Raw genomic sequence first — 19,597 nt, 5'->3', positions numbered from 1 at the left:
TTAATGATTTAATTATTAGTTTGAGACCGTAATATTTATTAATGCATTTAAAAAATGTAAATTATTTATTTATATAAGAAGAAGTAATTTCGGCGAAGATAACCTAAAAAACGACGTCAGGTCTGAAAAATTGAAGATATTTTTGTTTAACGCACTTTACTGCATATCGAATAATTACCAGCACAATAAAATTGTACTTTAAAATGTAAACTTTAAACACTCACGCAAGTTTAATTACTATTACTATTATTTATTAATTGTTGTATAATGAAGAAGTTTATTTATAATTCACTTGTTAATTTAGTTAATATTAATTATTAATAATTACTATCATTAACTAATGTTGTTTTCAATTAATATATTTAATATTTTTTTTTAAGAATAATCTGTCCAAAAAAACAGTAATCAGTATTGATTTTAAATGTAATTTATAAACATAATAAAAAAGGCAGCGATGCAAAAAATTATTATTTTCTTTTATTTATACCTTTAATTATATTAAATTTTTTTTTAATGGATTCTTCGTACAACAAATTATTTAAAAAAAATAAAAAAATTATTAACATAACAATTGGAAAAAAAAAAAACAGTTCTAACTAATCATGAGAAATAATTAAAAAAAACTTACTTTACTGATGAAAAATCACTAATGTATAATATAAACATTTCTTCCCTTAAGGGAGATATAATTTAACAGATAAATATATTAAAAAAAAATTTTGTTGACAATATTAAGCAATATTAATATTAAAAAATATATTTATAAAATTTCAATTTTAAAATTTAAATAAACAAGTCTTTCTTAAAAAAGTTAGTAACTTTATTAAAAATTAACGGCTGAGTCTTAGAAATAAAGCATGTCTAGATTCCTTAGCACCGGTGGTCATGTACTTATCGTAGAAATCCTGGACGAATTGTTCGATCTTAAATCCGAATTTTTGATACAAGATTAGCGCAGGATTCGTCGCTGATACGTGGAGAGTAACGTCCTTGCCCATGGAGGTCTGTATCAGGTGATAGAGCATAAAAGTCCCGATTCCTGCGTTTCTCCACTCGGGTCGAATCAGAAAGAAAGAGATGTAAGACTCCTCGAAGCCGATGTCTGGGACCAGGATTCCGAAGCCTATTATTAGCTTCTTGTAGAGGACTACACAGGTGAAATCTGGATACTGTAGACACTCGGTCACTAAAATAATAATAATTTTTATTAATAGTATACTTAATTAAAAAAAAATATATAAATAAATATATAAATAAAATTATTTTAATGAAAAATCAAACTAAAAGTAAAAAATAATTTTCTATCAATAATTAAAAGAAAAGTAGAGTGATTAATAAAAAAATTTATTTTATTGCAAAAAAGCGTGAGTGCTTTTTAACATATTTTGAAAATGACTCTACATTAACCAATATTTATCAATAAAATATTTACAATAATTGACATCAAGCAACCCCCGCTTTTTTACTTTAAAATTCATTTTTTCTTAATTACTCTATTCTTATTTAAAATTCATTGATAATTATTTTCTATTTTTTAGTTTGCTTTTTTAAAACCGTGTTTTTAACTTTTTTAAATTATTATTTATTTTTTACTTTTTAGTTTGATTGATCGTCAAAGCGTGTATTTTACTTTTTCAAACGCTAATTTTTTAAAATTATAAAACGTAGGACTTAATAATATAGACTAGCAATCTTGGAGTCAATATGTGACTGCCGCGACTTGTGAACTATAAATAAATAAAATTTTGCTTTATTAAATGATGACTTTTGTGAAATTGCGATGTACTTTCTTAAAATTGACTTTTTTAAAGATATAAGCTCATCCCGATGTTACACTTATCAAGAGCTTTCATTTGAGTAGCTACATGCATTTTTGATATATTTTTCATATATATATATATAATATATGTAAATATATGAAAAATTGATGTGGGTACTCAAATGAAAGGCCTCGATGAGTGTAACATCGGGATGAGCTTATATCTTTGAAAATGTCAATAGTTCACAAGATACAAGCTCATTTCTTAATTATATTAAATTGCACTGTACTTTCTTAAATATTGATGTTTTTAAAGATATAAGCTCATCCCGATGTTACACTTATCAAGAGCTTTTATTTGAGTACCCACATGCATTTTTGATATATTTTTCATATATACATATATATAATATATGTAAATATATGAAAAATTGATGTGGGTACTCAAATGAAAGATCTCGATGAGTGTAATGTCGGGATGAGCTTATATCTTTAAAAATGTAAATATTTCTCAAGTTACAAGGTCATTTCATAATTATTGACATTTTTAAAGATATAAGCTCATCCCGATGTTACACTCATCGAGACCTTTCATTTAAGTACCCACATGGCAATTTTTATATATTTTATATATAGGGTATTTGTGAAATATATAAATATATAAAATATATGAAAAATTGATGTGGGTACTCAAATGAAAGGTCTTGATGAGTGTAATGTCAGAATGAGCTTATATCTTTAAAAATGTCAATAGTTCACAAAATACAAGGTCATTTCTTACTTATTGACATTTTTAAATATATAAGTATATATTGATGTTAGACTCATCAAGAGCTTTCATTTAAGTACCCACATGACATTTTTTATATTTTTTATATAAATAGTATTTGTGAAATATATAAATATATGAAAAATTGATGTGGGTACTCAAATGAAAGGTCTTGATGAGTGTAACATCGGGATGAGCTTATATCTTAAAAAATGTCAATATTTCTCAAGTTACAAGGTCATTTCATAATTATGTATCTAGAGATATTTTTGTATGCAGCCTAAATACTTATCATAATAACTTGACTATCGGTCAAAATGATATAAAATCTTGAAAAGGCACAAATTCCTTTGCAATGACACTAAATTTCACTAAAAAAAACCGATCTTATTATACGACTATCTTATAAACAAAATTTTTCTCATTCTCTTAATAATATAGATTAAAAAATCTTACAATCAATCCCCGGCCAGAAGAACTGACACGCCAAGCTATTGATCCCCGGAATATGCTGAGGCCTGACATAAGAAAAGTCAACCGTGCTTCTTGCCCTAGGTTTCCAGTTATCTTTCTTCCCATTAACCTTAGCATCCATCTCGGCCATAACCTTGAGCCACAATGGCTGACAATTTTCATCCCTTCTAATAAACGGCTTCAACTTCCTCTGAGTATAAGGACTGCAAATCTCCCCATGTTCACAAAAGCCTATCAACCTTTGCTCACTCCTCGCAGTAAGGAAGTCCGTTCTAAACCTATCGATAACCCTGCCCTCTTTCTTATCGACCTTTTCTTCCCTATCATTATCCCAATCAATAAGTCTCATATTCCCCAAGCGCTTTATCCTCCTCACCGCCATCTTGCGGTACAATCTTCTTATTCTCGGCGACATTTTGTCCAGCCAAGATTTATTCACAGTCGACAATAAATATTCTTCTTCATTCTTGCTCATCTTAATCTTAATCTTAGTTTCTATATTCAGATTTGTTATCTTCCAAGGAAATTCTCGCTTTACCGAGCTTGTAAACAAAGATTGCGCTGGTTCTTGCTCGTAATTACTATCACTATTACTATTACTATCATCTTCACAATCATCATCATTATTATCATCTTCATGCTCATTATCATCATCTTCTTCCATCAACATATCATGCATCCAATTAGGATTAAACGTATTCACAAATTTAATTAAATCATCTTCTCCAAAAGATTTTAAGTCGATATTAATATCATCTTCATTTTCCATATCTAAATCTTGTTCCATATTAATATCAAAATTTTCTTCATCATCAATAATTAATTCTGGTTCATTTTTTATAATTATATCTTCACTTTCAATTTTTAATCTACTCAGATCTTGTTTTTTAGCAATCAAATTTAAATCTGAATCTTGACCAATTAATTTATAATCTTGTTTTTTAATCAATCGATTATAATCTTGTTTTTTATTAACGAAATTTAAATCTAAATCTTGTCCAATTAATTTATAATCTTGTTTTTCATTAACCAAATTTAAATCCGAATGTTGTCCAATTAATTTATAATCTTGTTTTTTAAACAATCGATTATAATCTTGTAAATCTTGATCCGGAACAATGAATTCAGGTTTCAAATCTTGATTTTTGAAAACCAACAGATTAAAATCTTGATTCTTTTTAATCAACTGATTAAAATCTTGTTTATTTTTAATTCCAAATTGATCAGAATCATCTTGATCATTCAAATCTTGATCTGGAACTATAAATTGATCAGAAAAATCTTGATCATCAGGAAGCAGATGATCCAAATCTTGATTTTTACCAATAAGCATGTGATTTAAATCTTGTTCGCTTTTTACAACAAATTTATTTTTAAAATCTGATTCCTGAGTTCCAGTTCCAGATGATGAAGTTCCTGGAACAGGAACTTCATCATCAGCGAAGAGGAAATCAGACAAGATTTCGGAGGGCTGGACGTACTCACGCGAGAACATTGAAGGCGTGACAGTCCTAGAAGAGTCTCCGTAGCTATCTGAGCTAGATTCTTCAACAGGTGATGAGTTGATGCTGCTTTGGTCCAGCTGGTTGTGCTGATGGGATGACTGGACCTGGTGAGACTTGGCCAAGCGCTTTCGCTCGTTTATCGCCTGCTCATTCCTGGCAATCAGCACCTCTGGAGGATCGTGGCTGGTGAGCTTCCAGAACCCGGGCTCTCCAAGCTCATCAGTCCCGGACAGGAAGAATTTCTGGCCCTTTTTGGAGGAATGCGACAGCGCGCCGGAGATAGTGCCTTTCCAGTTCTTCTTCTGCTTGACATTCCTGGGGAAGAGGATGTCCCAGTTCCTCTCGATGAAGGCGTTCACGTGAAAGTTCCAGTGAAAGTATCCCCGGTTGCTGATACCTGGTGGCATTTAATTTGTTAGAACCAAGTAACTAGTTCTTAGCTTTTGTAAAAATAATGATACTTAAAATAGAAGACATCTGACAATGTTTATTTTTATTTAAAATAAATTAAAGGAACTAAATATTGATCAGGCAGCATGATAATTTTATTTAAAATAATCTAGTAATTTAATTTTATATTTAGAACGTATTTATCAATTTTTAATTATACTTTGTATAAAAATTTAAGCATCCACATAATTATATGCAGTTGGGGAATTCCATAGTGACTGGTGAGACATTTGACTCTGGAATTCCATCAATTATATATAATTATGTGACTGAAACTTATGCTATAGTAAAATTTATCTTATAATATAGAATAATAACTAATTAACGACATCCTTTTCTTAAAAAACCTCGACTACTTTTTAAGTTTCTCGTAATTATCATTTGACTGAGTGTGACTGGTGGGACTAAGAAAAATCCTTCTCTCTTATCAAAGGTATACTTAAAGTCTAATTTCAGTTCGACCACTAAACTTTAAAAAAATACTTCCCTCGAAAATACAAAATTTATCCTACAAACATTCAATATTATGAAGAATTAGACTGATTACCTACGTAGAAACAATTAAAAAAATTTTTTTTATTGTGACTGGTGGGACAGGCATTTGTGACTGGTGGGACAAGTACAAAATGTCTACATCAAGATGTTTATTAAAAAGACTTTGATATTATTTCAACCTTAGAAACATTATTGTTTATATATTTAACTATAAATTATTTAGGATAATTAAAAAAAACTAATTAAAAAACACAAATAAAGGATTTAGCATGCTGACAACACGATCTTGATAAACTTAGGTGTTAATTAATAACGAACATAAAAAAATTTGTTCTTAAAACTATAATAATAAATATGTTAGTTAATAACAAACATTAAATGAATTTGTTGTTAAATCTATTAAAACAACATTTGATCCGAATACAAGTTAATACAGCTGAAAAGTTACTAAAAGAGAAAAATCAATTTTCTTATTGATTAAAAAAAATTTTCTTTACAAATTAGTAAAATATAAACTTTTAATAATAAATTCGGATTAAATTAGAATGAATCAGAGAAATTTTTAAATTTCAGTCATTTTCCTATTTCCCATGGAATGCCCCAGTTGTTATAATTATTTTTAAAAAATTGCATTTATATTAATTTTATGATTTTTACATCCCTTGTTAAGAATTGGTTTAAATTTTTTTTTTGTTTTTCAATAAGGGATGTGGAATTTTATTGAAAAAAATTTCAAAAATAATCAAATTTATTTCCTATAATTTTAATAAAAATTTATGATAGTGAAATTGAGAGATTCCTGATAATTTTTAGAATTTTTTAAACAAATTATAGCAAGAAAAATTTATAAAAAGAATTTCATCTATAAAAGCTCTGAAATTGTACATGTAGGGTAAAGAAAGTAAAAAATGACCAGGCAGTATAACAATTTGATTTTTAAAAATCTAGTAATTTAATTTTATATTCAGTAGATAATTATTAATTTTTGATTATACTTTAAATAAAAATTTAAGCATCCACATAAATATATCCAGTTAAAAAAAATAAGTTTGGGTACAAATGTCAGAAATTTGGGAAAATTAGTCAAAAAACCTCGCCGTGTTTGCTACATTTATGATCAATTTATATAAAATTAAATACTTCATAATCAATAAATAAGTATTTGTCAAAACAATTTAATATCCAAGATTAATTATTAATTATTTTTGTTAGAAAAAGCATGTTAATAATTTAAATAATACTCTAGTCAACAATTGGTGTTGTAAATTATCCAATGTACCTAATATTAGTATAGCTTCAAAGATTGATTTAAATATGATTACTGAAGATAATATTGTATCAGAATACAGAACAACTAACAACAATACTTTAATTATTAACATGTCAGTGAATAGATTAGCTGATTTCTAAACTATTATAGATTTTAAATAAAAATTATTTACAAGTCTAGTAAGCATAATACTACTGGTCAGTATTTGGAACATAGGCGGTCAATATTTAGTAAGTAATGTTCAATATTCAGAGCAATCGGCTGTAACGTTAATTATTACAATTAAATGTTTATTATTATGTATTTTATAAACAAAAGTATTATAGTTTTTAAGTTAAAACTATAAAAAAAGGAAAACACTCGTTTCAACTGATAAACTTTTCCAATAAAATTACAAATAATGTATTTATGTTAATTTTATCTAAACTGGTCAATATTTAGAGCTTTTACTCTATTATAATTATAACTTTTAATATTAGCAAAAAATTTATAATCCTTTAAAATCAGTGAAAAATTTTTTAAAAAATAAATTTGAAGAATTTATTTAAAATTTTAATTAAAATTGAATTTTTTAATAAAATTTTCTATAAAACTTTGGATTTAATTAATAATTATATTTAATTCTATAACTTAAATATGTAAAATATTTTTTTCAAGATATCAATAAAAAATTCAATTAAATTTATTATAAAAAATACTACTTGTCAGTATTTGGAACATAGGCGGTCAATATTTAGTAAGTAATGTTCAATATTCGGAGCTATCAGCTGTAACGTTAATTATTACAATTAAATATTTATTATTATGTATTTTATAAACAAAAGTATTATAGTTTTTAAGTTAAAACTATAAAAAAAGGAAAACACTCGTTTCAGCTGATAAACTCGTCCAATAAATATACAAATAATGTATTTATGTTAATTTTATCTAAACTGGTCAATATTTAGAGCCTTTACTCTATGATAATTATAACTTTTAATATTAGCAAAAAATTTATAATCCTTTAAAATCAGTGAAAAATTTTTTAAAAAATAAATTTGAAGAATTTATTTAAAATTGAATTTTTTAATAAAATTTTCTATAAAACTTTGGATTTAATTAATAATTATATTTAATTCTATAACTTAAATATGTAAAATATTATTTTTAAGATATCAATAAAAAATTCAATTAAATTTATTATAAAAAATACTACTGGTCAGTATTTGGAACATAGGCGGTCAATATTTAGTAAGTAATGTTCAATATTCGGAGCTATCAGCTGTAACGTTAATTATTACAATTAAATATTTATTATTATGTATTTTATAAACAAAAGTATTATAGTTTTTAAGTTAAAACTATAAAAAAAGGAAAACACTCATTTCAGCTGATAAACTTTTCCAATAAAATTACAAATAATGTATTTATGTTAATTTTATCTAAACTGGTCAATATTTAGATCCTTTACTCTATTATAATTATAACTTTTAATATTAGCAAAAAATTTATGATCTTTTAGAATCAATGAAAAATTAAATAAAAAATAAATACCTGCAGATGTAGCACGCAAATTGTACAAAGTCAGGATCACGATTCCCAACCAAGACATCTTCTGTCTCACCAGAGTCTCTTCTCCCAGCGGATGACATTCCTGGCAAGTCAAGTCGAAAAACACATCTCCAATTAAACCACCAGGTACTCCACCGCGACGCAAACAGCGGACGTGAATCGACGCCTCGCAGTTTAGACACTTCAAACTGGGATTTTCGCAAGGGTCACATGTTTGGGAACAGTACTTACAGAGAATCAGTTTTGCTTCTTGTAAGTCTGATGATGAATCTTCCGATTCTTCACTCATTTTTATAACTTTTTTTCACTGAGAATATTTTTTTTAGCAGCCACGAGCTAACCGGTTAGAAGTGCACGTGTGCTCACTGTTGTCGTTTTAGAAATAACAAGATGGTATCTTGCTGCGCATGCGGAAGAAAAAATTACTTGTATTTTATGAAAAGAAAAAATTACTCGCCGCTTTCACCGCTTTCTTTGGGAAAAATTTTTTTCTGCGCATGCGCAGAAAATAAATGCGCAAAAATTCTGCGCAGTTGTAGCGGGAAAATTTAAAAACTAAAAAAATTTTTTAGTTTTTAAAAAAAATTTTTATTATATTTTTTTTATTTGTAGAGTAAGTGTGGGTATTACTGCAGTTTTTTTCGTAAGTCTCACTTCGAAAGCATTTTTATAAAATTTTCTCAAGATAATAATAACTTTTTTTTTTTAAACAAAAGTTTGATTTATTATTAACCCAAAATAAAATCAACAATGAGAGAAACAAATATTTTCGTTAAATAATAAGCATTTAAAAAGAAGTCTAAATTTAAATGCATGTATTACTGCAGGTCTTAAAGTAGCTTGCTCCTATTACTGCGTGTCCATTACTGCAACTGATCTAGTTACTGCGTACTTATTACTGCAGAACGGCTATATTTTAGGATTTACTTAAAAATGAACAAAAACTTATCAAAAAGAAAATTTATTAGTTTAATGTAATAACAAAAATTCTTCATAATCTAAATAATAAGTAACACAGCCTTAACGTATTATTAATTGACCAGAATTCGTAAATTTTAATTGATGTAATCTTACAATCTACTGATTATTGCTTTTCTGGACTTGCCTCGACTTCTGATTTTTTTGTTTATTAACTTTTGATTTTTTATTAATTTTATCCATAGTTTATTTTTCACTTCGAGACAACTTGATTCACGCACTTATTTAGAAGTTAGAATAGCCGTGTTTACGTCCGCAGTATATAATAGGTACAGACATATAAAAATAGAGGCGCTTCTATTACTGCAGTCGACTGAGAAAATTGCAGTAATAGACGCACATGCGGTTTTTCGGTACCATAATTACTGCATGCTTAATTAAATAAATTTTACTGATCAAAATGTAATTTTTATTAATTATTTGATTCTAAAAAAGGGTTATCTAACTTCTAAATGTAAAAAATATATTAATTAGGTCATTTATATAAAGAAAAAGACTTTTTACGACCACCTCTTTTTACACTGAAACTCTTAAAAAAGATAAAATTATTCACTTCTGTAACTACTTAATTTTTATTAATTAATAACAAATTGAATAATTGTCATACTTATAAATCAACTAAGCAGTTATTTTCCGAAAGGTTTAAATTAACAGAAATAATTTTTTTTTAATCAAAAAAGTCATAACCCATTTATTGATAATTAAAACAAGAAAATCTGCAGTATTACCCACACTTACCCTACTGAAAATTTTCAAAATTTATGTAAAATTACAAAAAATATTTTTTAAAAATTAATTTTGATATTTTAATTTTTAAATTACAAAATTCGGGGCACTCCATGATGAAAATTAATTTAGCAGACATTTAACAATATTTAGAATTTTTTTTATCAAATTAATTATGAAAAAAAAAAAATTGAAATGTAGAAATTTTAATAAATTAAAATTGCAATTTTATTTTAAATAATTTTAAAACAAATTTGTTTGTTAAATAAAATTAAAAATTCTTAAGACTGCTAACTTTAATATCATATCATTCCATACGAAATGGGAAAATGACTAAAATTATAAAATATCTCTAATTCATTCTAATTTATTCCTAATTTATTATTAAAAGTTTATATTTTACTAATTTGTAAAGAAAATTTTTTTTAATCAATAAGAAAATCGATTTTTCTCTCCTAGTAACTTTTCAGCCGTACTAACTTGTATCCGGGTCAAATGTTGTTTTAATAATTTTAAGAACAAATTCATTTTATGTTTGTTATTAACTAACATATTTATTATTATAGTTTTAAAAACAAATTTTTTTATTTTCGTTATTAATTAACACCTAAGTTTATCAAGATCGTGTTATCAGCATGCTAAATCCTTTATTTGTGTTTTTTAATTAGTTTTTTTTAATTATCCTAAATCATTTATAGTTAAATATATAAACAATAATGTTTCTAAGGTTGAAATAATATAAAAGTCTTTTTAATAAACAACTTGATGTAGACATTTAGTACTTGTCCCACCAGTCACAAATGCCTGTCCCACCAGTCACAATAATAAAAAATTTTTTTAATTGTTTCTACGTAGGTAATCAGTCTAATTCTTCATAATATTGAATGTTTGTAGGATAAATTTTGTATTTTCGAGGGAAGTATTTTTTTAAAGTTTAGTGGTCGAACTGAAATTGGACTTTAAGTATACCTTTGGTAAGAGAGAAGGATTTTTGTTAGTCCCACCAGTCACACTCAGTCAAATGATAATTACGAGAAACTTAAAAAGTAATCGAGGTTTTTGACAAAAGAATGTTGTTAATTAGTTATTCTTCTACATTATAAGATAAATTTTAATATAGTATAAGTTTCAGTCACATTATTATAGATTATAATTGATGGAATTCTAGAATCAAATGTCCCACCAGTCACTATGGAATGCCCCAAATGTCAAATTTTTTTTTATTTAAATAATTTTTTTCAATAAAAAAATTCTAAAAATTTTCAATGGGTAATTTAATTTTCATAAAAAAAATTTTGTAAGCCAAAGGATGTATTTGTATAATTATACGCCCTTTTGGCTTGAGGAACTTCAAAATTTCGTGATCTAAAGCCAAGAAAGCGTAGAAAATTTTTTTTGCCAATCTTTGCAAGCAAATTCTAAGCTTAAAAATGAAAAAAAAAATTTTCAAAAGCCAAAAGGGCGTATTTATAAAAATATTTGCCCTTTTGGCTTTAGAAATTTAAAAATTTAGTGATCTAAAGCCAAAAGAGCGTAGAAATTTTTATTAGGATTTAATTGTCTTATTAATCGATTGGGTACCTTTGTATCTCTAGTTGATCTTCATACCCTGAGTATTATTTTGATCTAGCTTTATTTTTCATGAAAATTAAGTTAGCTGACATCTAATAATTTTTAGAATTTTTTTTATTGAAAAAATTATTACGAAAAAATAAAAAACAATTTTTATTTGAAAAAAACTTTAAAAACTCAAGTACAAGTACAATTTTTTTTTTTATTGTTTCTACATAGGTAATCAGTCTAATTCTTCATAATATTGAATGTTTATAGGATAAATTTTGTATTGAGAGCTTATAATTGATGGAATTCTAGAATCAAATGTCCCACCAGTCACTACGGAATGTCCCTTTAACAAAAAAATTTGTTCCGAAAAATTATTTTTAATTAAAAAAAAATTTTATTATTTTTTCTAAATATTTTTCTGTTATTTGTACTCAAAATTTCTGTAAAATTTTGAAAATAAAAAAAAATATTTTTTTACAATTAATTTTGACATTTTAATTATTAAATTATAAAATTTATAATTTTATAAATTATATAAAAAAAAAAAATAAATGTCACTATTACCAAAAATTATTATTTATTACCACTAATATTTATTACAATACCATTTTTTTACAATTAAAAATGTATAAAATTTATGTATTTATAATTTCTTTTTACTTATTTGTCACTTACGATAATAATCAATTTATAAACTCTTACAATTTAATGAGATGTTTATTATTTTATTTAAATAAAAAAATTCATTTACGTTAATAATAATATTAATATTAATAATAATAATAATTAAATATAATTACTTACTAATAAAGTAATATCAATAAATTTGTTAAGTAAATTTGTTCATAATTGAGTTAAATAAAAAATTTTTTTTAAAATCGACGCTACTTAATCAAGTGTCATAAAATCGCTGACACAAAATGGTCCAAAAATTCACCGTAATTTTGTAAAAAATAAATTTATAGATATTAATATAATTACAATTTTAATTAATTAATTATTTGATTTAAATAATCAGAGATTCAATTTAATTTGATTAATTAAGAAGGCCGTGGGTGATAAATACTTGGGGTATTTAAAAAATACGCTTAAATATAAGTGATCTAACACGTAGACAGTAATTTTCCCAGGCCGCGCCGTACCGCTTATGACAGCGCGAGTTGTCGCGAAGCGCGCGGTGGGCGAGGACCAGGGTGCAGCATAGTGCCGACCAGTAGAGTACGAGGTCATTGTTCAGGGTCACCAGGACCATGGCCCAGTTCATAAGAATGTCTCCCAGGTAATTTGGATGTCTGATAAGTCCCCAGAAGCCAGAGATAATTATTTTCTTTCCTTTGTTGGTTGATAGTGTTTCTAGTCCTAAAACATATTTAATGATAAATTATTATTAAGAGAATAAGAAAAATTTTGTTTCCAGGAGAGACATATGATAAAATCGGTTTTTTTAGTGAGATTTAGTGTCATTGCAAAGGAATTTGTGGCTTTTCAAGATTTTATATCATTCTCACCGATAGTCAATTTATTATGATAAGTATTTAGGCTATATTAGAAAATGCTCTATTTCTAGATACATAATTAGGAAATTACATGAATCTTGTGAAATATTGACATTTTTAAAAATATAAGCTTATCCCGATGTTACACTCATCGAGACCTTTCATTTGAGTAGCCACATCAATTTTTCATATATTTGATATATTTATATATATTATAAATATGTATAGATGATAAATATATAAAAATGCATGTGGGTACTTAAATGAAAGCTCTTGATGAGTGTAACATCAATATAAGCTTATATCTTTAAAAATGTCAATAATTAAGAAATGACCTTGTATTTTGTGAACTATTGACATTTTTAAAGATATAAGCTCATCCCGATGTTACACTCATGGAGACCTTTCATTTGAGTACCCACATCAATTTTTCATATATTTTATATATTTATATATTTCACAAATACTATTTATATAAAAAATATAAAAAATGTCATGTGGGTACTTGAATGAAAGCTCGTGATGAGTCTAACATCAAAATAAGTTTATATCTTTAAAAATATCAATAATTAAGAAATGACCTTTTATCTTGTGAACTATTGAAATTTTTAAAGATATAAGCTCATCCCGATGTTACACTCATCGAGACCTTTCATTTGAGTACCCACATCAATTTTTCATATATTTATATATATATATATTATATATATATATATATATATATATATATATATATATATATATATATATATATATGTATTTATGAAAAATATATATAAATGTATGTGGGTACTCAAATGAAAGCTTTTGATGAGTGTAACGTCGGGATGAGCTTATATCTTTAAAAACGTCAATAGTTAAGAAAGTACAGCGCAATTTAACAAAAGTCATTATTTAGTAATGACTTTGTATCTTGTAAACTATTGACATTTTTTAAAATATAAGCTCATTCCGATGTTGCACTCATTGAGATCTTTCATTTGAGTACCCACATCAATTTTTCATATATTTATATAATATAAAATAATATAGTATAAACGATCTATGCTAATATATTCATATATTTATATATATGTATATATGAAAAATATATCAAAATGCATGTGGGTACTCAAATGAAAGCTCTTGATTAGCATATTATTTTTAAATCGTTAAAAAAATATCAAACTCAATTTATGATAAAGATATGCCCATTAAAAATTTTTTCTTTATCTCTTAATTACATAAATTATTTTTTTGCCCTCTGGGCGGAAAGTGGCAACTTTGGTCTCACTGCGCTAAACAAAGTTGCCGCTTTCCTCCTTCCTCGGACAAAAAAATATTATACAGCCCTTGGGAAGTAAAAAAGAAAACCTCAGATCACATGTTTGTTGACCTCGGCTTCGCCTCGGCCAACAATTACATGTGATCTGAGGCTTTTCTTATTTTCCTTCCCAAGGGGTGTAATATACTATTTTGTTTTGATATACTTACGTAATGATTCTTGGGAAAAAGGATTTCTACGGAAATTGTCTTTTTGTAAATTACTGAAGCGGTAGATAAAGTACCCGACGAAAAATACAAATATCAAAAATCCCAGCATCCAAGGAGAGGTGTTGTTTCTAAAATAAAAAAAACAATAAAATTATTCTAGTATATTTAAAGCAATAATTAGAACTTAATTTTTTTAATATTTTTAATTTATAAATTAAGGATCCTAAACTCCTAAGAAGTTTTTTTAAAATAAGATATTTGGTGATTAATCCAAGAAATTATTAAAATATTAAATTCTCTGTGTTCATATTTAGATATATGAAAATTCCAAAAATAAAATTGAAAAAAAAAAAAATTTTTGTTATCAATATTTTTTAGAATCGGATAGATCACAATATGTATTCATTGTTATAGTATTTGGTGATGATTGAGTGTTTAACACACTACTTTATACATTATGTATTATATCGATGTTCTAATTAGCAAATTGTCTAACTCCATTTTAAAAAATCGTCCATTTGTTTGAAAAAACAATTAGTTAAAAATTTATCATCACTTTAAAAAACAATTTGATATCTAATAGGAGTGTAATATTTTTGTTTGGATCATCCAAATAATTTATAATTGGACTATTTCTACATCAAAATGTTAAAAAATCACCTTCTACAAAATAAGGAGTTAGACCAATTGCTAATTAGACCGTCGATATTAAGATTTTTTGTATCAATTTTGGATGGCCGCAAGAAATTTGGACTTGATGGCCAATTAAATAAATAAATAAATAAATAATAATAATAATAAAAATACTCACATTTCCTGCGATAATAAATATCTTGGTCCCAGAGTAATCAAAAACGGATACATCAATCCAGCAACACAGGTCATATAACCAGTCCCTTCATAAAGAACTCTGAAGCTGGTGAAAGTGGCGTCTTCAAAGTACAAATAATCAAGACAGTAAAAAACCTGCATCAAGCCAACAGTCATGATCGTCGGGTTTAAGTCCAAGAAAGCTTTCAAAGCCGCGAGATCTGTGAAACTGCTAAGCCCACCAAAGTCAACATCTTCGGAGCTCTTCATCATCACCGCAATGATGATCACCAAGGTCCCAATGACACTGACGCGACTCAGAATCATTTTGATGTCCAGTTTAAGCACCCGAGGGTTGATCTCACGGCCTTGCCAGAAATCGTAGATTAAATTATTAGTGGACCCATAGATGTTAGCAGTGGACACAGGAATCCTTCCACCCTTGATGAAGAGGGCTGTTGATAAAATCGTACCCGTGATCCAGGACAGGACTGAGAACCGGAGCAGATTGTCTATAATGAAGTTCGTAACGTCAATCCCGAAGATCTCCGCGGTCTTATAAGACACCAGGACCAGCAACAGCGTGTAAGCTCCGTTCAATCTGTACTGCAGCTTTCCGCTACGCATCTGCATCCCGTCAAACACTCTTCCCAAGGGCAGAAGCGACGTCAAAGCTACGACCAGCAGAAAGCTGATGTAAGCTAGTGCAGAGTATAAGTTGAAGTAACTCTGCAGCTTGGTTGAGAATTTTAAACCCGGGAGCTGGCATTTGTTGTTTAGGCAACTGATCTGGGGGAGGATTATCGCGCAAGGCAGCAAAATTGTCAGGCAGGTTGCTCCAATCCAGCCAAGCCATTCCTGGGGTTTGCTGACAAGCTCGATTTCGAGGGATTTTTCTTGCTCTTTTTCTTTCTTTTTTGTCTTTTCGGTTGTTGATGAGTCGGGGAGAACTTCTTCTTCGTAATATAATTTTTGAATGTCCTGTAATTAACATGTTTTTATTTTTAAACAATTTATTTTTTAATTCAAAAATATACCCTCAAAATTTAATTTTGAATTATTATTTTCATTTTAAATTAATTTTTTATTTTAAAAATTTTTTTTTTTAATTTTTAATTTTAAACTAATTTTTTATACTAATATCTCTGGGTAATGATAACTATCTATAATAATTTTTAATGATTTAAATATGATGCATAACTTAGATTTAATTAATTTAAGAAATTTATTAATGAATTTTGGTTTAAAGGTTTGAACGATAAGGAAAAAATGTTTATAGCTCTGCCAAAATTATTAACTACAGTAGAACCTCGTTAAGTCGAACCTCGATAACTCGAAAACGTCCTAAACTCGAAGAAATGTTTCATCCCCTTCCCTCCAAGCCCCAAAACCTCTGTTGTTCGAAATTTTAACCCTCTACAAGTCGAAATAATTGGTGAGTCTCTACAAGCTATTTCTTATTTGGCATATTTTACCTCCATAACTCGAAAAATTAAATTTTACCTCTGTATCTCGAACAAAGCAATGTTTTATTTTATAACTTTTACAACTCGTAAGTACACCATTGTTTCTTAGGAGTATACAATGAATAGAATTACCACGAATTTATGACTCATGTTAGCTTGGTGTTAATTTTATTATTTTTGATTTCATTTAAACACATCAATTTTACCCCTCTAACTCAAAATTTATAAGAATAAATTTTAAACTCTTTATGTCGAATCAAAATTCGCCTAAGTCGAAATCCTCTATAACTCGAATTTTTTTGCCTCTCCCTTGGAGTTCGAGTTGTGAAGGTTCTACTGTATTTATAAATATCTGTATTAAGAAAATAAAGTAATAAACAAAATCTAATTTTGATATTTAAATTTAAAATTTTAAAAGTATTTTATAAAAATCCAATATGTCTTTTGATTTTTAATTACTTCAAAAATTTTATTTGACTTAAATTCAGGGTATATTTTTTATTTTTGTCGATAAATTTCATAAATTTATTTATTGATTTATGAGCTCTTGAATAATTTTGAAAAATAATAATGTATTAATAAAAATACTTACAGGCTCGCGTTGAACGGAAAATCCACGTTCTTTAGTATCAGCCAGGTAGTCGTACATGATTGTTTTACGTTCAACAGGTAATGACACTGCACGATCGATGCCCCGTAGACTTACCGATGAATCTTTCAACATATTATTGAGGATTCTAACCGATCGTCTTGTTGCTGTTGGAGCTGACTGGTCTTTCAGTCGAGATTGCAGAGGCATCAACTCAGCTACGTCGTCAGATTCGCTCATTGTACTCTGAGAGTCTGTTTTAAAACCTATTTTTTTAAAAATAAAATTAAAAAATTAGAGTATTATTAAAAAAATTAATAATTTAGTTTTTAACAAAAATTCTTTATCAAAAATCCCCAAACTACTTCAAAATCTTTTTAATTTTCTTAATTTATTAAAAATAAATTTTTATAAAAACTTACAATAGAATTTTTATAAAATTTCACTTTTAATAAATTTATTTTAATGAAAATTTATAATTTTTCCATAACTCCAAACTTTTGAATAAAAAAAAACTTAAAAAATTATTTAATTAGATTAAAATTTTGGAGTTATTTAAAAAATTAATAGGTAAATGCACCAGCTATTTAAATTTTTGATAAAAATTTACTTTAAAATTTCTTCAATTTTTTTAATTTATTAAAAATAAATTTTTATAAAAATTGACTATAAAATTTTTATAAAAATTCACTTTTAATAAATTTATTCTAAGAATTTTTAATTTTTTCATAAATGCACAACTAAATTTTTAAATAACTCCAAAATTTTGAATAAAAAAAAAACTTAAAAAACTATTTAATTGAATTTAAATTTTGGAGTTTAAAAAATTAATAATTAATTGAATTTAAATTTTGGAGTTTAAAAAATTAATAATGAAATTTTTGATAAAAATTTACTTTAAAATTTCTTCAATTTTCGTAATTTATAAAAAATATCTATAAAATTTTTATAAAACTTAACTTTTAATAAATTTATTGATAAAAATTTTAAAATCACTCCAAAAAAAAAAAAAAAGTAAAAAAAAAAACTTTTTAAGACAAAGAAAACTAAATCAACATTGCAATATTTACTCAATTGTTAAACCGCTCAACTAAAAATTGCCCAACAAAAAACGCTGAACAAACAACCTACTTTTTTCGTCATCCGACTGCTTGGAAGTAATCTTAATAAGGCGCTTAGGCCTTCCAGGTGATCTTCCAGGTGATCTACCAGGAGACCTGCGACCCGGAGATCTTCTACTGGGAGACCTCCTGCTCGGAGATTTGCGTCCCGGCGATTTTCTCAGCGGGCTCTTGTACAATTTTCCCTTGATAGTTCTCGCCATGCTCCTTGACGCTCTTTCAGGCTAACAACACCAAAATAACAAAATTAAAAAACAAACAAAAAAAAATATTTAAATAATAAAACAATAAAATAACAATAAAAAAAATTCGTAATAAGCAATAAAATATTTAAATAAATTACCTGGATATTATTTTCAAGTACAGTATGCTCTTTACCGCCCTCAAATTGTATAACATACTTATCCCCCCTGGCCATTAAAATTTTTCCCTTTTTAAATTCGTCAATATTTGGTGGCTTTGCCAGCACTTGCTCTCCCGCCATGAACTTCATTTTTGTTTATTTATACTGCAATTACAAAAACAAAAAAAAATATTTTATAAAAATCTCACAATATTTACTAGAAAGAAAAAATAAAAAAAAAAAAATAAATAATTTATAATTGACAATTTTTAACAAAATAAAATTTCTAGCCGCCCGAATTCAAAAACTGTAAACAACAATTACAATTAGCATATTTATATATTTACACTTGTATATATATTAATTTAAAGATTTAATGAGTACTTACATATTGCAATGAGTAAGAAATATTTAATTTGTTTTTTTGGCGTGTAAACGACTCGAGCTTGAGGTTATAATTAAAAGCTGTATTTTTTTTTGCGCTTGCTTGCGCTCTTGCCTTTCGCTACTCTATAGCTTACCACTCACCACTCTTCATAATTCACTGTATCTGCACTTGTATTTATGTGTGAGTTAGTGTCTTATCTACATGTATATATATATATATATATTCATATACTCATATATATGTACAGCGCATAGCACGGACGCTTGTAATTTTATCAAGCAAGTGTTTGTAAAATAAACGCTGCTCCGAAACTACGCGAGTGCGCGTCACTACATTAATGGCGTCTGTCTTCACTTTGTGTACTTAAAATG

At 26.8% G+C, this 19,597-nt stretch overlaps 2 protein-coding genes across 2 annotated transcripts; both read right to left on the bottom strand.

Annotated features, from left to right (window-relative positions):
• Positions 1-790: 790 nt before the first annotated feature.
• Positions 791-8,701, bottom strand: LOC123267098 (cysteine-rich protein 2-binding protein). Its single transcript, XM_044731604.1, has 3 exons — positions 8,256-8,701; positions 2,985-4,904; positions 791-1,186 (listed from the first exon to the last, which is right to left on the bottom strand). The coding sequence occupies exons 1-3, from the start codon at positions 8,560-8,562 to the stop codon at positions 831-833; spliced, it is 2,583 nt and encodes an 860-aa protein (XP_044587539.1). The 5' UTR covers positions 8,563-8,701; the 3' UTR covers positions 791-830.
• Positions 8,702-12,371: 3,670 nt separating this feature from the next.
• Positions 12,372-19,532, bottom strand: LOC123268143 (delta(14)-sterol reductase TM7SF2). The gene is made up of 7 exons (XM_044733013.1): positions 19,227-19,532; positions 18,839-19,003; positions 18,506-18,719; positions 17,378-17,640; positions 15,321-16,300; positions 14,510-14,637; positions 12,372-12,899 (listed from the first exon to the last, which is right to left on the bottom strand). Exons 2-7 carry the CDS (start codon positions 18,986-18,988, stop codon positions 12,616-12,618), a joined length of 2,019 nt encoding a protein of 672 aa, XP_044588948.1. The 5' UTR covers positions 18,989-19,003; positions 19,227-19,532; the 3' UTR covers positions 12,372-12,615.
• Between the last annotated feature and the right edge of the window lie 65 nt (positions 19,533-19,597).

This window comes from Cotesia glomerata, linkage group LG6 (assembly GCF_020080835.1).
Source record: "Cotesia glomerata isolate CgM1 linkage group LG6, MPM_Cglom_v2.3, whole genome shotgun sequence".
Lineage (NCBI taxonomy): Eukaryota > Metazoa > Arthropoda > Insecta > Hymenoptera > Braconidae > Cotesia > Cotesia glomerata.
Note: the sequence above shows the minus strand (reverse complement) of the source record. Positions and strands in the feature narration are given on the sequence as shown.

Bases quoted from the DNA above. Each gene is read 5' to 3' on its own strand.
- LOC123267098 (XM_044731604.1), bottom strand. From the start codon at position 8,562: ATGAGTGAAGAATCGGAAGATTCATCATCAGACTTACAAGAAGCAAAA. The intron at 4,905-8,255 runs GTATTTATTTTT...AAATGCCACCAG, and splicing joins TTTGCGTGCTACATCTGCAG to GTATCAGCAACCGGGGATAC. The intron at 1,187-2,984 runs GTAAGATTTTTT...TTATTATTTTAG, and splicing joins CTTCTGGCCGGGGATTGATT to TGACCGAGTGTCTACAGTAT.
- LOC123268143 (XM_044733013.1), bottom strand. From the start codon at position 18,988: ATGAAGTTCATGGCGGGAGAGCAAGTGCTGGCAAAGCCACCAAATATT. The intron at 17,641-18,505 runs GTAGGTTGTTTG...TTAAAAAAATAG, and splicing joins GCAGTCGGATGACGAAAAAA to GTTTTAAAACAGACTCTCAG. The intron at 14,638-15,320 runs GTGAGTATTTTT...TTTTTATTTTAG, and splicing joins TATTTATTATCGCAGGAAAT to AAACAACACCTCTCCTTGGA.